Below are 17,975 nucleotides of genomic sequence, written 5' to 3' on the forward strand. Positions count from 1 at the left end.
GTGAAAACCTAAAAAGAAGAATATCTGCAAACATGAGGGTATTGTTCTAAAATGCATTTGTGAATAACAGTAGTGATAAATCTGAAGGTGGTAGAAGCTTTACTGACCACTTTGAACAGGTTTCTTCTCCGCCTGGAGAATGGATCTCAGTTCTGATAGTCTCATGGAGATACATATTAATATGGAGTATCTGTCAATAACATAATTTAGCAAGAAACATTTATCAGTAGAGTTTAAGTATCTTAAGTATCTGCAGGTGGAGCCGTCGTCCTGCTTAAACCATGTTTTGTTTTTTACTCTCCCAATAAGCTACGACATCTTTCATTAAAAATTGCTACTTTATTGCTACTAAATTATCCACATGTCAGGAGGAAATCTCAGCAGACTGCCACTCTCCAGGGCTAAAGTGTGTTTTAATCGATTGCCAAGGTAACATCCAAAAAAAGCAAAAATGCATCACTGTACATAGACACATGTAGCGCACACTAAAATGACAAGGTCTGCAATCAGTTTTATTATATACACAGATAGCTGTCCATATCTCTGATTTAAAATATCTATATATTCATTTTACCAGCTGCTTTTATTACCCACACAGGATAAGAATATTACCCAAAGCATTGGCAGAGCTCTTCTACTGTTCAGAGAGGCAGATATCAAGTTCCCTGTGGAGCTTTTCATTCTTTGCAGCGTTGAATGACGTGTTTTCTACGATGTATATGTGTGTGCTCCAAAGCCATGGTCGAAGGACAGCATATTCAGAAGAAATTGTGCGTTTTGTCATGATGCAGCCATGGTTTATTGTGATGATGATTCATTTATGTCTAATGTACAATTTGGTGTCTTAAATGTGTGATGAAAAAACTAAGAAATAAAAGTCATCTGCAAGCCATAATGTGGTCTGCTTTTCCATCTCTATTGTGGAATACAAATACAAATACTGCTACCAATACAAAGCGAGAACGATCAGATGACCCCTGTGAGTCAGCACTTGTGCAATGGTGGGAAAAAGGAACTCCCTTTTTAACAGGAGGAAACCTCCAGAAAGACCGGGCTCTGGGAAGGGCAGTCATGAGCCAGCACCAGTTGTGGGGTAAAGAGGTGCGTAGTGAAAGGATAAGATTGGATTGATAAAGAATTTGGAGAAGATGTTTTATTAATTGTGCTTTGTAAGAAAGAATTGTTTCATGTTTGTAACATTTTTACCTTCAGATATTCATAAATCAAAGACTATGTGTCACAATTATCCTCTTTTTTCCTGTTCTGAGGCAATTCACAGACAATTTCAAAGACAAGGATGGAGCGCTTCTGTTCAGCCAGGCAGGGAGCCAGTTCTGCTGTAGCGCCTTTGAATCTGGCCTCAATGTTACATAGTGAGAGCTGAAAAAAGGATCTGTAACTGCATCTACTGACACATGGCTCCAGCATAGGAAGCGCTGGATTCCTGGTGCTGGGGCAGGCCAGCTGGGCCCAAGACCAGTCTTTGTTTACTGGAAATGAGTACAATGGATTCAGGAAGGCCCACCAGCAGTGGCTGTTGGAAGAAGTATGAAATTGATGTTTCTGCTACATTTGGGATCTGAGTGATCGATGAAAACAACAAGATGAGATAAAAGTAGTAAAGTAATCTTCAGCTTTTATTTAACACTATTTATATACAAATAGAATAATCCATGGACCTTTTGTCTCCCCCCACTCGTGAGAAAATAGCTGCTAAATAATCCACTGTGTTCACTAACTACCAGTGGTGATTTATAAGACCTGGACATTCAAATTTGAAACATAATGGGTCAAAAAGAAGAAAAAGGCAAAAGATTTGGCTCAGACACACAAATATGTTGGAAAGTCTTCCTAAGTAACCCCTGACAAAACAGCACATCAAGCTGATGCAGATATGACATCAAAACGAACTTGCAACAGCTTCAATTACCAGCTGTTCGTCCATCTTCTTCTACTTAACCATTTCAGGGTCACAGTGGGCAAGAGCCTAACCAAGGTGTAAGGTTTTGCAAGGAGAAATGAGAGACAGACAACTATTCACACGTATGGGCAATTTAGATTCACCAAACTTAACCCCAATAACTGCATGTCTTTAAACTGTGGAAGGAAGCCAGAGTACCCAGAGAGAACCCACGCAGACATGACGTGAAAGGACAGCGCCAGGATGCTGGATTTAAACCCAGGTGCTAACCACCCAACCACTGTGCTGCACATTTACCAAAATATTTGTCAAACTGTTTGCTTTTTCTATAATGAACCATTTAAACGTTTTTTACAAATGAAGATTACAGATAAACTGTGATTGTGACTTAATGATATATTTCAGTTACTTTAGAAAAAGAAATGTTGTTTAATGAAAATTACTCTACAGCCAATGAGCTCCATGCAAACGCATGGGTTGGACGCAGGTTCCGCCAGAAGACAAGCTAATAAATGATGCCGTACTTCAGGCATGAACATTCTAATAATCCAGTCATTTAGACACAAATCACGACTTTGCTGTAGCAGACTGGTTTTGGTTACTGTTTTCCTGATGTACCCGATGATCACACAAATGAAAGGACAAACACTGGTGAATGTGAAAGACCAAATTCTTGATGAAGTCTTTCACTTTCAGTGTCAACTAAATAAAGAACTTGAATATGAAATACAGAAATAATACCCATAATACAGTGTAAACTTGGTTTCAGAGAGCAAACTTAACCCAAGCACTTTACACTGGTGCTGATGACTGAGACGTTTGCAGAGTTTTGTTTCTCTGGCGACAGCAGAGGACGGTCACCGTGACGATGACGATGAGGACTGTTAACATGATGAAGCCTACACCAACCCATGCTCCAACACTCAAATCTGCAGAAAGAACGAGGGTCACTGTTAAATAGACTGGTTCTACCTGAGCACTCAAAGTGCTTTATACAACATGCCTCATTCACACACAGACACACACACACACACACACACACACACACACACACACACACAGAGAGAGAGAGAGAGGGGGAGATCATTACAGTTTTTTACAGACGCTAGGACACATGTCCCAATACTTAGGTCACTTTTGCAAAACTCTTCACACAATCCTCCTAACTGACCCTCAGCCTGGCAAAGCAGTTCATTTCACATTCAAAATGCACTACAACTACCAAAACACTTCATTCACTAGCAAAGGTTGACAGCCGACAAACACACTTTGTCATCCACAAAACAATGACCTAAAAAACACTAACAACATGTAGCATTACACAGTGTTTTCCTGTGTGAAACAAGGACACATCTCTGTTTATAATTTCAATATATGTTACTGGAATGAATCAGACATCATGCAGAATTCGTTACAGTTTTTTACAGACGCTAGGACACATTTCCCAATACTTAGGTCACGTTTGCAAAACTCCTCACACAGTGAGCACAACAGAAGTCTATGTGGGCTAAACTGAGGACCAGTTATCATTGTCTTGGCTCAAAATGCATTCAATGACTACATCTCTCAAATTTCATGAATCATCTTCTCACTCAGACACAACAACTGCCAAAAAGCTTTGTACGGACAGGACATTTTGCATGTGCTTACATACTGTTTTCAAAACTGTTACAGTTTTTTCTGAATGCTTAAACCCTAACTGTGATTCCTGTAGCACAATCTCTAAAACTATTCAGACTTATAGCAAAACCACTCACTGAGTTTGCAAAACTAAAAGCACAAAAACTGCCTTGCACTCAGTTTGCAATTTTGTAACACACACTTTGCAAAACTGTAGGCACAATTCACTGTACAACACTCAATTACCAAATTTCCAACACACTCCTAGCAAAAGTATACACATGTATGGCTATCATTAACACTAATCTGCCAACTGTCTGGCACACTTTCACATGTGAAAACTTTTTTAGATAATTAGTTCACTTTGCAGTCAGCCTAAGCACTATAATACAGGTAAGCTGTGTGTGCGGAGTACAATGGAGGGAGCAGGAAGAGTGAGAAGTAGAGGAGGCCGAGGAAGAGGACGTGGAGGTGAAGAAGTAGGATGAAGAGGACGACAAGGAGGAGCAAGAGGAAGACGAGGAGGGGGGATAGGAAGATGAGGAGGGGGGAGAGGCAGATGAGGAGGGGGGATAGGAAGATGAGGAGGGGGGAGAGGCAGATGAGGAGGGGGGAGAGGAAGGGTAAGAAGAGTAAGAAAGAGAATTGCTGATGACATCAGAGCTACAATAGTGGACCATGTAATCAACCGTGGAATGACCCTGAGGGTAGCTGGCCAACGGGTCCAGCCTAACTCGAGCCGCTACACTGTAGCAAGTACCATAAGGACATCTTGAAATGAGAATCGGTTAGTACAGTCACTTTGCACAAAGATTTGTAGCACTGCCATATGCCAATGCGAAACACACCAAATATAAAAATAAAAATAAAATAAAAATACATAAATATAAATACATGATGTCTGATTCATTCCAGTAACATATATTGAAATTATAAACAGAGATGTGTCCTTGTTTTACACAGGAAAACACTGTGTAATGCTACATGTTGTTAGTGTTTTTTAGGTCATTGTTTTGTGGGTGACAAAGTGTGTTTGTCGGCTGTCAACCTTTGCTAGTGTTCTGGAGGAATGTGTTCATTTGAGACCTGAATGAAGTGTTTTGGTAGTTGTAGTGCATTTTGAATGTGAAATGAACTGCTTTGCCAGGCTGAAGGTCAGTTAGGAGAAATGTGTGAAGAGTTTTGCAAAAGTGACCTAAGTATTGAGAAATGTGTCCTAGCGGCTGTAAAAAACTGTAATATTTGTTTATGTATTTTTATTTTTTTGCACTAAGTAATCCCAAAATACAAGAATTTGTATACACACCATCCACTGATACACATACAATAGTAATGCTAATCTACTCGGTCTCCTCCATTTGGCCACAGGTTCTCATCCACATCACATCTTATGTCATCTAGGGCAACACACCTAGGAAAGAATCTTCTGGCTGCCAGAATTGAAGGAGTTGAAAAATTGAAGGAGTAACACCTGTGTAGAGGTTCATCTACAATGAGAATCAGCTGTGGCTGGTTAAACTGCATTTTTAGATTTAGAATATGTTTCAATAAAATATTGCTGTTGGATTTTGCTGTCTTTTCAAGTTTTGCATTGTGTTATTGTTTTGGCCATAAGTTTAACAGTTTTGAAAACAGTATGTAAGCACATGCAAAATGTCCTGTACGTACAAAGATTTTTGGCAGTTGTTGTGTCTGAGTGAGAAGATGATTCATGAAATTTGAGAGATGTAGTCATTGAATGCATTTTGTGCCAAAACAATGATAACTGGTCCTCAGTTTAGCCCACATAGACTTCTGTTGTGCTCACTGTGTGAGGAAGTTTGCAAAAGTGACCTAAGTATTGAGACATGTGTCCTAGCGTCTGTAAAAAACTGTAAATCACATCCTGTCAGCCAGTCCCTTATGTCTGAGAAAGTTGTCACAGTGGATGACTCCACATATTTGGCACAGATGTTCAGTGCCCTCCTATTTATACAGCACTCGGAGTACACTAGCTTATGACCCACTGAGGCTGGGTGTGCCTCCTCCTAATCGTGAGCTGTTGATTTTTCACATAAGGCTCCAAGTGTTAACCACGATACTATGAAGCCAATGGAATCAAATCAAATCTGACAAAATACCAAATTAAGGTGTCTTAATTTCCAGCAGGGGGCAGCACTCTCCCTCTAATGCTGATATACACTGGTTGTTTATTACTCTGGTCTTGAGTACTTAAAGAGGAAGAAGCTGCAATTGAAACAACTAATAACAAATTTCAGTATGTATTCACCAAAGCTGAAATAGTTTACAGAGTTGCATGTAGAATATGTGTACCTTGCAGATTGTCCTGGGAACTTTCTGTGCACTGCTGCATGCTCCAGGATCCCTGCTGAGTGGCTTTGGGTCTGGATCTGATGAACGTTGCCACCATGAAGCAGTAACTCTCTCCTTTATCCAGCCCCGGTATCACTTTCATACTTGAGTTTGATATCTCATCTCTCTAAGGGGTAACAGCAGGACAGATTACTGTCATTCATCTGTAAACATTTAACCAACTAACCAAGCAGACATTTGGATGTTTGGGTCAAGTCTTCATTTGACTGATCGTAAGACCAGGCCCAGCAGAAAACAGCTAGCCTACACACACAAATGCCACATTGTTGTTCTTTATTTCAAATTCTTAGAGCTGCAGTTCTGGATTTTTAGAAGATGTCCAATTACATTGGTAATACTGACCAGTGTTGAATGAAACTAGCCATAGGCCCTAAATCTAAAGGCCCAGATGAACTTGTTACTAACTAACTAACTAACCCACCCACTGTGTGGGTGCCTATAGAATGGGCTGACCACACTAAGCAGAGAGGGACCCATAGTAAGGCCCATTGCTAGCCCATATTCTTCGTGTGAGCAAGCCTAACGTGGAGCACTAACAGAATTACATGAAAAAGGTGTAATTTTTTCAGTTTAACAACATAATTTGCAGCTCATTTCACTTTTAGCGTTAACATCAGATTACCTTTCCTGTGCTTCCAGACTTGTAGTAGCGGATCTTATAATTAAGATCTTTTTTGAAAATGTCTCTGATGCTGAGCTGCTTCCCACGATCATAAATGGAGGTTAAAGGATCAGTGATGTTCACTATTACTCTTCTGTCATCCAATGGCGCCACAGTGAAACTCACAGCACTGATGTTACCTGGGGACAGGACCAACCAACAGTTATGCTGAGACTGCCTGCAAAGGTTTATTCATGCGCTAAAAGTCAGTTCAGTTAGTTTACAACATCATTACTAGAGCGAGTGAGTTTTTGAGTGGATGGGTGCTCTACTAAACATTATGCAGAATGCCTGATTGGTGCAGGTATGGTAGCCTTGACATTATGGGCTCAGCCACAACAGGGATCAGGATGCATGGATGACCTGATCAGGTCCAGGCTTTGATTGACATTAAGCTGTGAAGGCTAAGGGTGTGTGTGTGTGTGTGTGTGTGTGTGTGTGTGTGTGTGTGTGTGTGTGTGTGTGTGTGTGTGTGTGTGTGTGTGTGTGTGTGTGTGTGTGTGTGTCATATATAACCTACTCTCTCTATAGGGATTGAACCTGGAAGATTGAGTGTGAGGGAGTTCATAGTCCATGTCCATGATTTCTGTTTGAACATCAGCAAAGTAGGCCCTGTGAAATAGGGACACAAAGAATACATATGCTTTGGAGGCACATTCATCTGCACTTATATAACACATTACGAGTCAAACGTTTGGACACACCTTCTCATTTAGTCATTTTTCTTTATTTTCATGACTATTTACATTGTAGATTCTCACTGAAGGCATCAAAACTATGAATGAACACATATAGAGTTATGTAGTAAACAACAAAGTGTGAAACAACTCAAAAAATGTATTTTAAATTCTTCAAAGTAGCCGCCCTTTGCCTTGATTACTGCTTCGCACACGCTTGTCATCCTGTCGATGAGCTTCGTAAGGTCGTCACCTGAAATGGTTTTCCAACAGGCTTGAAGGAGGAGATGATGAGAACTTGTTGACCTCATTCTGCCAACCTGATTTCTGCACAACACAACTGATGGTCCCAATCCCATAAAAACGGCAAGAAATTCCACAAATTACTCCTGACAAGTCACACCTGTGAAGCGAAACCATTTCAGGCGACTACATCATGAAGCTCACCGAGAGAAGGCCGAGGGTTTGCAGCTCTGTCAACAAAGCAAAAGGGTATTTATCAATGTTTTTTTTCTTGCTACATAATTCCATATATGTTGCTTCATATGATTTAATGTCTTCAATTTGTAAAGTAAAGATAAAGAAAAACAATTAAATGAGAAGGTGTGTCCAAACGTTTGACTGGTAGTGTACATATAACTTTTCTTGAGTAAAATCACAGAGCACAAATATTGCTGACAATAAGAAAAAAATCAAAAGTAAAAGTATAAAGTAAGCTCGATGTAAACCTACCAGATGTGTTTAAGGGTGATGGAAGTGTTCTTACCTATCCGAGGCCTTGAGGGACTGAGTCAGGTCACATTCTGATGCTGATATTTGGATACAATTAAGACTTTCTTCCCAGTCAGCATCTTCACTGCAAGTCACACGGCAGTTACTGACATGCGCTTATGAAAACAGTTTTTAAAACTCAATGGAAATGTTCTGCTTGACATGTCTGGATTGTGTTGTTTTTTGGCAAGCAAATATTTCCTCCTGTACACATAGTCATGATATATGCAAGCAATACATCGAGGTTAATTCACTTTTTCAGTTATTTATTTGAATCACTCTATCACTGTGACTGCCTGCCTGTAGGTGTGAACTCTTTCTTTAGGTTCTAGGTGTTCTTCCTCGATGACAGATGCAGGACACTTGAAATATTTAGTCTTCCCAGCTCATGGGGCTCTCTGGCTCTCCCTCGCCACCTTGACTTCCCATTGAACCCCATGAGTTGTATGATCTTGTTAAAGATGTTCATTAGAAACTAACATAGTGTTGTGTCAGTTTAGGACCAAAGCTGGGAAGGCTCGTAAAGAATTGACCAGGTAATCCACGGGACAACTGCTGCCTAAGCGGAAACCGTTAGCTGCCCCACATGTGTCAGGAGTATTGGAACGGCTGAGACGCATTTTCTCTCAAACTTAAATGTGCTGTGGGCCACTGCGGGCACTGTCATCTCATTGGAGGGCCACTTTAGTGTTCAAGTAGTACAAAAAACCCAAACAAACAAGAAAACACAAACATTTCCATTTTTTTTTTAATTTCAAATATTGTATAACAAGGTAAAACTGCAAATGTTTTCCCCTCACTCTTAACTAACCGAAGCCTTTCATTGAACTACCAAATAGACACACTGGTACTCTCTCTCTCTTGCGTTATATTTCTTCATGTCAATATATGGGCCAGAAGTAGGGGTGACGTGGGCCACAAGTGGCTCTATGGCTTTCAAACCCCAAAACATACTGCGCCAACAATTGGTCCGCCCCAACGATCTGGTCCCACAGCTCAAACAGAGTAATCTAGTGTTCACCAAACCTGTTCAAAGAGCCACAGGCCCAGAAGCAACCTCCGACGGGCCCTGCCTGCGGCAGAAACGCAGAGTAAAACAAATAAACCACACAGCTGGCGAGATAATCTTTGAGAAGATTTCAGCTTTTTTTGAGGACAGTGGTAATGAAGCATGTCTGTATGCTTGTAAATGGGCTGGTTCTTATATAGCACTTTTCCACTCTCACTGAGCACTCAAAGCGCTTTACACAACTTGTGCATTCACCCAGTCACACAAGCACTTTATCTAAGGTTTTAGTGCTTGTATCACTCCGATGGATGCATCGGAGGGCAACATGGGGTTAATATCTTGCCCCAGGATATTTGGTATGTAGACTGGAGGAGCCTGGGATCGAACCACCACCCTTCTGGTGAGTAGATCATCATGGCTTCATCCATGGCAGGAAAAGTGAGTGGTTTGGCTGCTGCACCTCAAACCTTTATTGCATTGTGCAGCAGATGGTGTTGTGCGCAAAACTAAGCACAGAGCTCAAAACAACAATGGACAGTGTGATGGCTACAATTGATTAAAGCCTCCAGCACTGCTTATTCCACATGCTGCTCTCAGAAATGTCTGCTGAGCACCATGACCTGTTATTGCACAATGATGTCAGGTGGCTGTCCAAAGGCAGTGCACTGGAGTATTTCTGTGATCTCAAAGAGGAGAGCACAACTTTCCTCTGCAACAGCAGGCAAAAAAACAGCAGAAACACATTTGAACTGCATGAGGACAACAGCTTCATGGCCAGTGTCTGCTTTCTGAGCGACATATTCAAAACATGAATGACCTCAATGTGGGACTACAAGGCAGAGGCAAAACTGACACTGAGCTTGTGGAACAGATGCGTGCACTCCAAGCCAAGCCGAACCTTTCACCACCGACTTGAGCACAGGCCGGTTGCTGCATTTTCCAGGGCTCTGCAAAAGCATCTCATCTGCGGCACAAGTCATGGATGTGATGACTGATTTCACTGCGAGGTTGAAAGAGAAGTTTTCTGGTCGATTGGATGGACTTGCTCTACGCACAAAGGTGATGAGTTTTGCCAGAGACCCATTTAGTGTTTTAACAGAAGGGCCAAACAAAACAAATGTCAGGTTACTGTAGACTTGTGTACTGTTGATTTAAAACAAACCTGCATTCCCTCAGTGTGCAGCAGTAAATGTTGTATTCATATGTGTTACTGCTATGGGTTTGTGCACTGATAGCTTTGATAGGATTGATTGTTCTTTTTAAATTCTGTTAAATGCACTTTAAGATGTGTCCGGGTCACATAAGTATGAACTTTATTTTGAAAGGGAATTGTCCAAATATTTTTTATTTTTTTATTTCAAATGTGAATAAAAAAAGTGTTGCTACTAGCGCAGGCTCTCTTCAGCTATAGCTCATTTATATGTTTTTTCATGTGCATGTGTGAAATGTCACAAGATTTAAAAGGGAAAAAATAATAAACAACTTTTTTTCAATACATTTGTGTTGGTTTGAAACTTATCGTGATCTGCTGCTGACTGGCTGCTAAACAATATCTGGCCCAGATATATTCCTTGGTTTTAAAATCTGGTCCAACTAACTTTATAGCCGTGGTGTACACTGTTGTGCCAGGAGGATTGCCGTGATTTACACACTGTGGGAAACCAAAAACCATCTGGATCCATTTCAGTTCGCATACCCGTCAAACTGCTTGACCGATAATGCATTTTCAACTGCCCTTCACTCAGCCCTCACACACCTGGACACGAGAGACTCATGTATCAGAATGCTGTTCATAGACTTCAGTTCAACATTCAACAGGATCATTCCACAGGAGCTCAGACGTGAACTGGATCAGCTGGGGATCAGCACCTCGCTCTGTAACTAGTTGCTGGATTTCCTGACAGGAAGAGGCGATCGTGGCTCAAGAGTTGGGTATTCGTCTTGTAATCGGAAGATTGCGCCAGCTCGGACAGTCTCGGTCATTGTGTCCTTGGGCAAGACACTTTACCCTACTTGCCTACTGGTGTTGGCCAGAGGGGCCGATGGTGCAATATAGCAGCCTCGCTTCTGTCAGTCTGCCCCAGGGCAGCTGTGGCTACAACTGTAGCTGCCTCCACCAGTGTATGAATGCGAGTGAATGAATAGTGGCATTGTAAAGCGCTTCGAGGGTCTCAAAAGTGCTATATAAATGGAATCTATTATTATTATTATTATTATTATTATTATTATTATTATTATTATTATTATTATTATTATTATTATTATTATTATTATTATTATTAAGACAGCAGGCAGTACAGGTCAGCAGCAACACCTCCAGCATACGAACGCTGAATACGGGTAATGGAATACATCCAGCAACCAAGCTGCTCTCAGCGTCAAAGACTCCAACCTAAAGAAACACTTCAGTGTCTTCGATGTACTATTGCTGTGATTTATTACTATTAATGAAGGCTGCATTACAACCTGCTAGCTGCAAATAATCACGTGCAGCTCTGAAAGAAGACAGAAAGAAAACATATTACTAATAAAGAAATAATTTTCTATACAAGATCACTGCAAAAAGTGCAGCCTCACCTAATGTCCCCCCTACTGTTGCTCATTTTATATTAAGATTTAGAAATCTAGTTGGTGTTACTTTCAGAACTGCTCGTGATCACTTGCAGCTAGCAGGTTGTTAATGCTGTCCATCAAGTCTAACAGTCTGCAGTCTATGTGTCATGACCCCACGGTGTTCAGCAAACTGGACCTGCGAAACGCTTACCACCTGGTGAGGATCCGGGAGGGAGATGAGTGGAAGACCGCTTTCAACACTCATATCGGACACTATGAGTATCTCGTCATGCCCTTTGGCTTAACCAATGCGCCCGCGGTCTTCCAGGCCCTTGTTAACGATGTTCTGAGGGATTTTATTAATCGATGTGCTTTTGTGTACCTTGATGATATTCTCATTTTCTCTAAGTCCCAGGCGGAGCACGAGAGTCACGTGAGGCAGAACCGGTTGTTCGTGAAAGCGGAGAAATGTGAATTTCACGTTGACACGGTGGCCTTCCTTGGCTATATCATCTCTCAGGGGGATCTCAAACCTGACCCCGAGAAGGTCCGGGCCGTGGTGGACTGGCCTCAACCGCCGAACCGCCAGCAACTCCGACGGTTCCTAGGATTCGCCAACTTCCACCGACGCTTTATAAAGGACTACAGTAAGATCGCCTCACCGCTCACTGCGCTTACCTCTCCCAAAGTTCCTTTTCAGTGGGACCTCTCTGCTCAGGAGGCCTTTTCCCTACTAAAGGAGAAGTTCACTACCGCCCCCATCCTCCGTCAGCCCAACCTCAGGCAACCGTTCGTGGTGGAGGTGGATGCTTCGGACTCTGGAGTGGGAGCAGTTCTGTCTCAACGATTTGAAGGTACGCTCCATCCCTGTGCATTCTTTTCTCGTCGTCTCTCACCCGCAGAACAGAACTACGGCATCGGTGATCGGGAGCTGCTAGCGGTCAAACTGGCCCTGGAGGAGTGGAGGCACTGGCTTGAGGGCGCGGAACACCCGTTCATCGTGTGGACCGACCATAAGAACCTTGAGTACATCCGGTCCGCCAAACGCCTAAATTCACGACAAGCCAGGTGGGCCCTCTTCTTCACAAGATTCAATTTCACCATCACTTACAGACCAGGGTCGCGCAACGTGAAGCCCGATGCACTCTCCCGTCAGTTTTCCAGTACGGAAGGAGACTCCGATCCAGAACCGATTCTTCCAGCTACCTGTGTTATTGGAGCTGTCACATGGGAGATCGAAGCTCTCGTGCGCGAGGCCCAGGATACTGACCCCGACCCGGGGACGGGCCCCCTGGTCGGTTGTTTGTCCCTGCTGCTGTCCGACCTCAGGTACTCCACTGGAGCCCGCCGCACCATCACCTTCCTCCAGCGGTTTTTCTGGTGGCCCACCTTGGACAAGGACGCCAGGGAGTACGTTATGCCGTGCGCCACGTGTGCCCGGAACAAACGTCCCAACCGACCACCCGCCGGGCTTCTTCAACCACTCCCCACGCCAGGACGGCCATGGTCTCACATAGCGCTGGACTTCGTTACGGGGCTCCCACCGTCATCCGGTAACACCACCATCCTCACTATTGTTGACCGTTTTTCTAAGTCGGCTCATTTCATTGCCCTCCCCAAGCTCCCTACAGCCCTGGAGACCGCCCAGCTGCTCACCACCCACGTCTTCCGGCTTCATGGCATTCCGATGGACATCGTTTCCGACCGGGGACCCCAATTTACCTCTCGGGTTTGGAAGGAGTTCTGCATGCAGATCGGCGCCGCGGTCAGTCTCTCTTCGGGCTTCCACCCTCAGAGCAATGGACAGGCCGAGCGTACCAACCAAGAGCTCGAAGCGGCACTCCGCTGTGTCGTCTCTCTCAACCAGGCCACTTGGAGCGAGCAGCTCCCCTGGATTGAGTACGCCCACAACTGCCTGACCTCTTCAGCCACTGGACTGTCGCCGTTCGAAGCCTCATTGGGCTACCAACCACCCCTGTTCCCGGCCGTGGAGGGTGAGCATGCCGTCCCATCAGTACAACATCATTTCCGCAGGTGCCGCCGGGCCTGGCGGTCCACCCGAGCCGCTCTGCTGCGGACGGCGGAGCGCAATAAAGAGATCGCTGACCGCCACCGGATCCCTGCGCCTGCCTATACAGTTGGGCAACAGGTATGGCTCTCCTCACGCTTTGTTCCCCTTCGTGCAGAGTCGAAGAAACTTTCCCCGGCTTTCATCGGTCCGTTCGAGATTGAGGCCCTGGTCAATCCGGTATCCGTCCGTCTGAAGCTGCCTCGCAATATGCGTATCCATAATGTTTTCCATGTCTCCCAGGTCAAGCCCGTGCTCTCCAGCCCGTTGTCGCCGAGGGGCTCCCGTTGAGGGGGGGGTACTGTCATGACCCTGTGCCTTCTCGGCTGACTCTGTATGGCTACAAGTGTTTTTGTTGTGCTGCATCTCTCTCTCTCCCCTGCACTGCGCTCTACCGGGGCGGAGTCATGACGGCTCCAGCCCCTGGCTCGGACACCTGCAAGCAATCATCTCACTCACTTCTTAAGGCGGCTGCTGAGAGTGCTTCCTCGCTGGATTATTGTGTAACACTCGCCAGTGTCATCACCTATCTGAGCCTTTTTCTGAGTTTCTGTCGTGCCACTACTTACCTGCCTTTCCTCTCTGTGCCAGGATTCTCGCCAGCCTGAGGACCGCCGTTGGTGAGCTAAAGCCAGAGTCCGAGCTACCTGAGCTTCAGTGGATTTTGTACATAGCCCTCTTCTTCCCGTGCCTGTGCTTCCCGGAGACCCTCTTCCTGTGCCCCCTCACCTGTATATATTCGCACCTGGTGTCTGTGTGTGTAAATAAAACGTGAACTTTAGTGACGGTCTGACTCCGAGTCCCTCCTGAGCCTGACACTATGAACTAACCAATGGTAGCTCGGTGGCGAGTAGCCTTCAAATTTAAATTCAAAATGTATTTGTGTAGCACATTTAAACTGGGTTGACCGAAGTGCTTCACAATCGGCTAAAAACAAGAGAAAACAACAGAGAAACACAGATAAACAAGAAGACAGTGAATTAACAATACAAACATAAAACAGGCCTGATGGTACTCATACTGAACTCAAATTAAAAGCCAAAGTAAAGACGTGAGTTTTAAGACGCAATTTAAAAGACTGAATAGACTCTACAGTACGAATCTCCTCTGGCAGATTCTTCCAGAGTCTGGGCGCTGCTGCTGCGAAGGCCCGATCTCAAACGAGCCCTCGGTTGTGCTAAGAGCATCTGGCTAGATGATCTCAGTGCTCTTTTGGGGTCATACATGTTGAGGAGTTTGTTTAAATAACTAGGCGCCATATTATTTAAAACTTTAAAAGTAAGTACTCTTAAAATCAACACGATATTTTACAGGGAGCCAGTGTACATCTGCTGAAACTGGAGTGATGTGTTCATACATTCTAACAGCTGTTAAAAGACGTTCAGTAATAGTAATAAATCACAGAGCAGTAGGATAAATAGCACGAGAATATATCAAATAATCACACTGAGTAACTTAACAGAATACATTACAAACTACATTTTGGGTCAATGTACTCTGTAATCTGTAGTGGAATTTTAAAAGTAACCTTCCCAACACTGCTCCCCAAGGATGTGTTGAGCCCACTTCTCTTCACTCTGCTGACCCACGACTGCACATCATCACACAGCCTCTTCATCTAATTAGCAGACAACACAACTGTGGTAGGTCACATCAGCGACAACGATGAGACCTACTACCGGCGTTAAGTTACTAAAAGAGTTAATAGTGGTTTCCCTGAATGTGGAGAAGACTAAGGAGATCATCGTAGACTTCAGGAGAGCTAACACCATGTATGCTCCACTAACCATCAATGGTGCTGCTGTGGAGAGGGCAAGCAGCACCAAGTTCCTGGGTGTGCACATCTCAGAAGGTCTCTCTTGGTCAAAGAAAACAGCCTCACTGGTCGTTTAAGCCCAACAACAACTCTACTTCCTCCACAAACTGAGGAGGAAGAGCCTCAAAATACCCGAAGTTTAAAGGCATCTTTGAGGTTCAAAATGTGTGTGTGTGTGTGTGTGTGTGTGTGTGTGTGTGTGTGTGTGTGTGTGTGTGTGTGTGTGTGTGTGTGTGTGTGTGTGTGTGTGTGTGTGTCTCACCGTGAGAACCTGACAGTGTATGTGTAGTCAGAGGACGTCACACTCCAGCGAAGATGTGTGGTGAAGTCCAGAGACACCCAGTGGACGTCTTGTGCTCTGGGGACTGAGTTCACATCTGTGAATAAAATAAAACATCGTCAGTATTTTCCAGTTTTCCATGACTCCTGCTTCCTGTTTTCGTTGGGTTTTTGTGTTTGTTTTTATTTTACAATAACTGAATTGAATGAAGAATCTTAATGAACCATTTATTTAAGCTGGAGAAAATGATGACAACTCCCTCAACATCTTCATACTCGTAATCAGAACCAAATTAAAGTCTGCGAGTCAGCAAAGGTGGGCACAGGTCCAAAATGAGAGTTTTACATAACAGAAAGTTATACATTTTATAAAATCATAAAGCGAATGCATCTGTTAAAAACTGTAGTGGAAGATTTTGTTTAGTTCAGCATATTTAGAAAATCCCCACATCTGTGCACCGTCATGGAATGGTTAATGAGTACTCCATTACTAATATGTTTTATTCACAGACGCCTTTCAAAACACTCAAGTTTACAATACAAGCAATTCAATTACAAGTCACAGTATGGATCAAATAAAAGTTGGAAGATGTCGTAGAATTAAAAGTCAGTACAACAGAGTTTTCAGACTGAGAGCGAATCAATATTTCAAACATGGTGGTGGGAGAGCTAAAGATGAGGGGCAAATCGGTTCAAGGCTCTGAAGCCCAGAGGGGGTCCGATGAGCAGATGGCATAATGGCAGTAAGCGAGAAGGAGGATCTCAGAGTACAGGAAGGAGAGGTGATGCGATGAATATCACATTATTACACAACAGTACGTGTTCCTACCAGACGAAGCTCAGTTTGTCACTGTTTAATTTAAGAAAATTAGCAAACAACCAATATTTAATTTTGCATAAGCAGTCAGTGAGAGCAAAACTTGATGGAAAGCTAGATGCCATCAGAGTAAGAATAAAAATGCAAAAGCAGTTTTCTTTCAAATGTGACCAGAAACCCACGGGACCATCCCACTGCTATTTTCTAAATATTCTAAATTTCTTTCAGATTCTCTGCAATATTTCAGAACATCTGTAATTGTTGGACATTTTACTGCATCATAATACCAAGCATGAAACTTTAAGTCCTGTGTAAGATGCTTAACTCTTCTGTCTGTGTTCTCTATCAGATGAAGTAGAGCCTGCTGTGTTGTAAGGACTAAACTTTGATATGTGATATGCTAAAACTGAAACGAGACATGACACTGGTGTCTAGGTAAAATGTCTAACACCAGTCGCCTCTGTCTGTCTGTCTGCCGATCATGTGCTGTGTGTTTTACCTGCAGTGGTTATGCCGAAGGCAGACAGAGAGAGTCCCAGCCAAAGCAGAGTTTTTACAGTTGCCATGTTAGTACCAGCGTGTCCTTTCTCTGTCCTGATCTGTCCTGATCTGTTAGCTGAAGAGAGCAGAAGGAGCTGAAAAGGATTGGTGCCGCTTCCGTTCAGCTTCACACACAAGGGTAATGGGGTGGGGTATGCTGATCCTTCCCACATGTTTGCCTCAACATTGGGGAATGGGGGAGGAGATGTTCTGAAACAATTTGCTAAATCCGAACTGTTTTCCTTCTTATTCATCCCCTTTACGACGTTTACAGGAATTGGACTGCGATCGTGCAGTGTGCAAACTTTTGCAAAAGAATGCTTATATTTACGTTTAACCTGTCTTATCATGAAGTTCTTCTTTGTGGAAAGGAATTCGCCTGCACTCCACGGTCTGTCTGTTCAATGGTGTTTTTGTGAGTGCACGCAGTTTGATGCCCTGTTGCCTTGACAACTAATAGGCTTTGTGTGAGTGGTTCAGTTTTACTAACTTCTAGGTTGCCGGGAAACTTGTTTCTTTCTAGTTTCACTCAGCAGCAATGCATACAAATACCACACAGTACAAAATAGGATGCATTATTACAATTTTTGCTCAGTCGCTTCGAAACATTTCCCAAAACACTTTTAAAGTTCTCAGCAGTGAAGACATATTTCCATAAACATGTATGAAATACACTGCAGCTCACCCAGAGCCTCAGTTCATATTTTAAAGTCACATGTTTGTGTCAGTGAAAAGGTCACTGCCAACAAAATTAAAGGTTTAGAAATGTTGTAAGAATAATTTCTCACCTTCCAATTTCACAGTCAGGTCCAAAACATTTGCTACAGTATACTTGAGCTTGAAAAAACCTGTTAGGGATGACTGGATGTT

The 17,975-nt window shown here is 43.3% G+C and overlaps 1 protein-coding gene across 1 annotated transcript; it reads right to left on the reverse strand.

Moving 5' to 3' along the window:
• Window positions 1–507: 507 nt before the first annotated feature.
• LOC146648756 (tissue factor-like) lies at window positions 508–17,380 on the reverse strand. Its single transcript, XM_085388557.1, has 7 exons — window positions 17,065–17,380; window positions 15,732–15,846; window positions 8,019–8,108; window positions 7,096–7,187; window positions 6,537–6,715; window positions 5,855–6,020; window positions 508–2,850 (listed from the first exon to the last, which is right to left on the reverse strand). The coding sequence occupies exons 1-7, from the start codon at window positions 17,357–17,359 to the stop codon at window positions 2,714–2,716; spliced, it is 1,074 nt and encodes a 357-aa protein (XP_085244683.1). The 5' UTR covers window positions 17,360–17,380; the 3' UTR covers window positions 508–2,713.
• Window positions 17,381–17,975: the final 595 nt, after the last annotated feature.

Source organism: Rhamphochromis longiceps, linkage group LG18, assembly GCF_057381845.1.
Source record: "Rhamphochromis longiceps isolate RC_006_pf linkage group LG18, R_longiceps_female_GT1.1, whole genome shotgun sequence".
Classification (NCBI taxonomy): domain Eukaryota; kingdom Metazoa; phylum Chordata; class Actinopteri; order Cichliformes; family Cichlidae; genus Rhamphochromis; species Rhamphochromis longiceps.

Bases quoted from the DNA above. Each gene is read 5' to 3' on its own strand.
- LOC146648756 (XM_085388557.1), bottom strand. From the start codon at position 17,359: ATGAATAAGAAGGAAAACAGTTCGGATTTAGCAAATTGTTTCAGAACA. The intron at 15,847-17,064 runs GTAAAACACACA...TTTTATTCACAG, and splicing joins CTTCGGCATAACCACTGCAG to ATGTGAACTCAGTCCCCAGA. The intron at 6,021-6,536 runs GTAATCTGATGT...GTTACCCCTTAG, and splicing joins AGTCTGGAAGCACAGGAAAG to AGAGATGAGATATCAAACTC.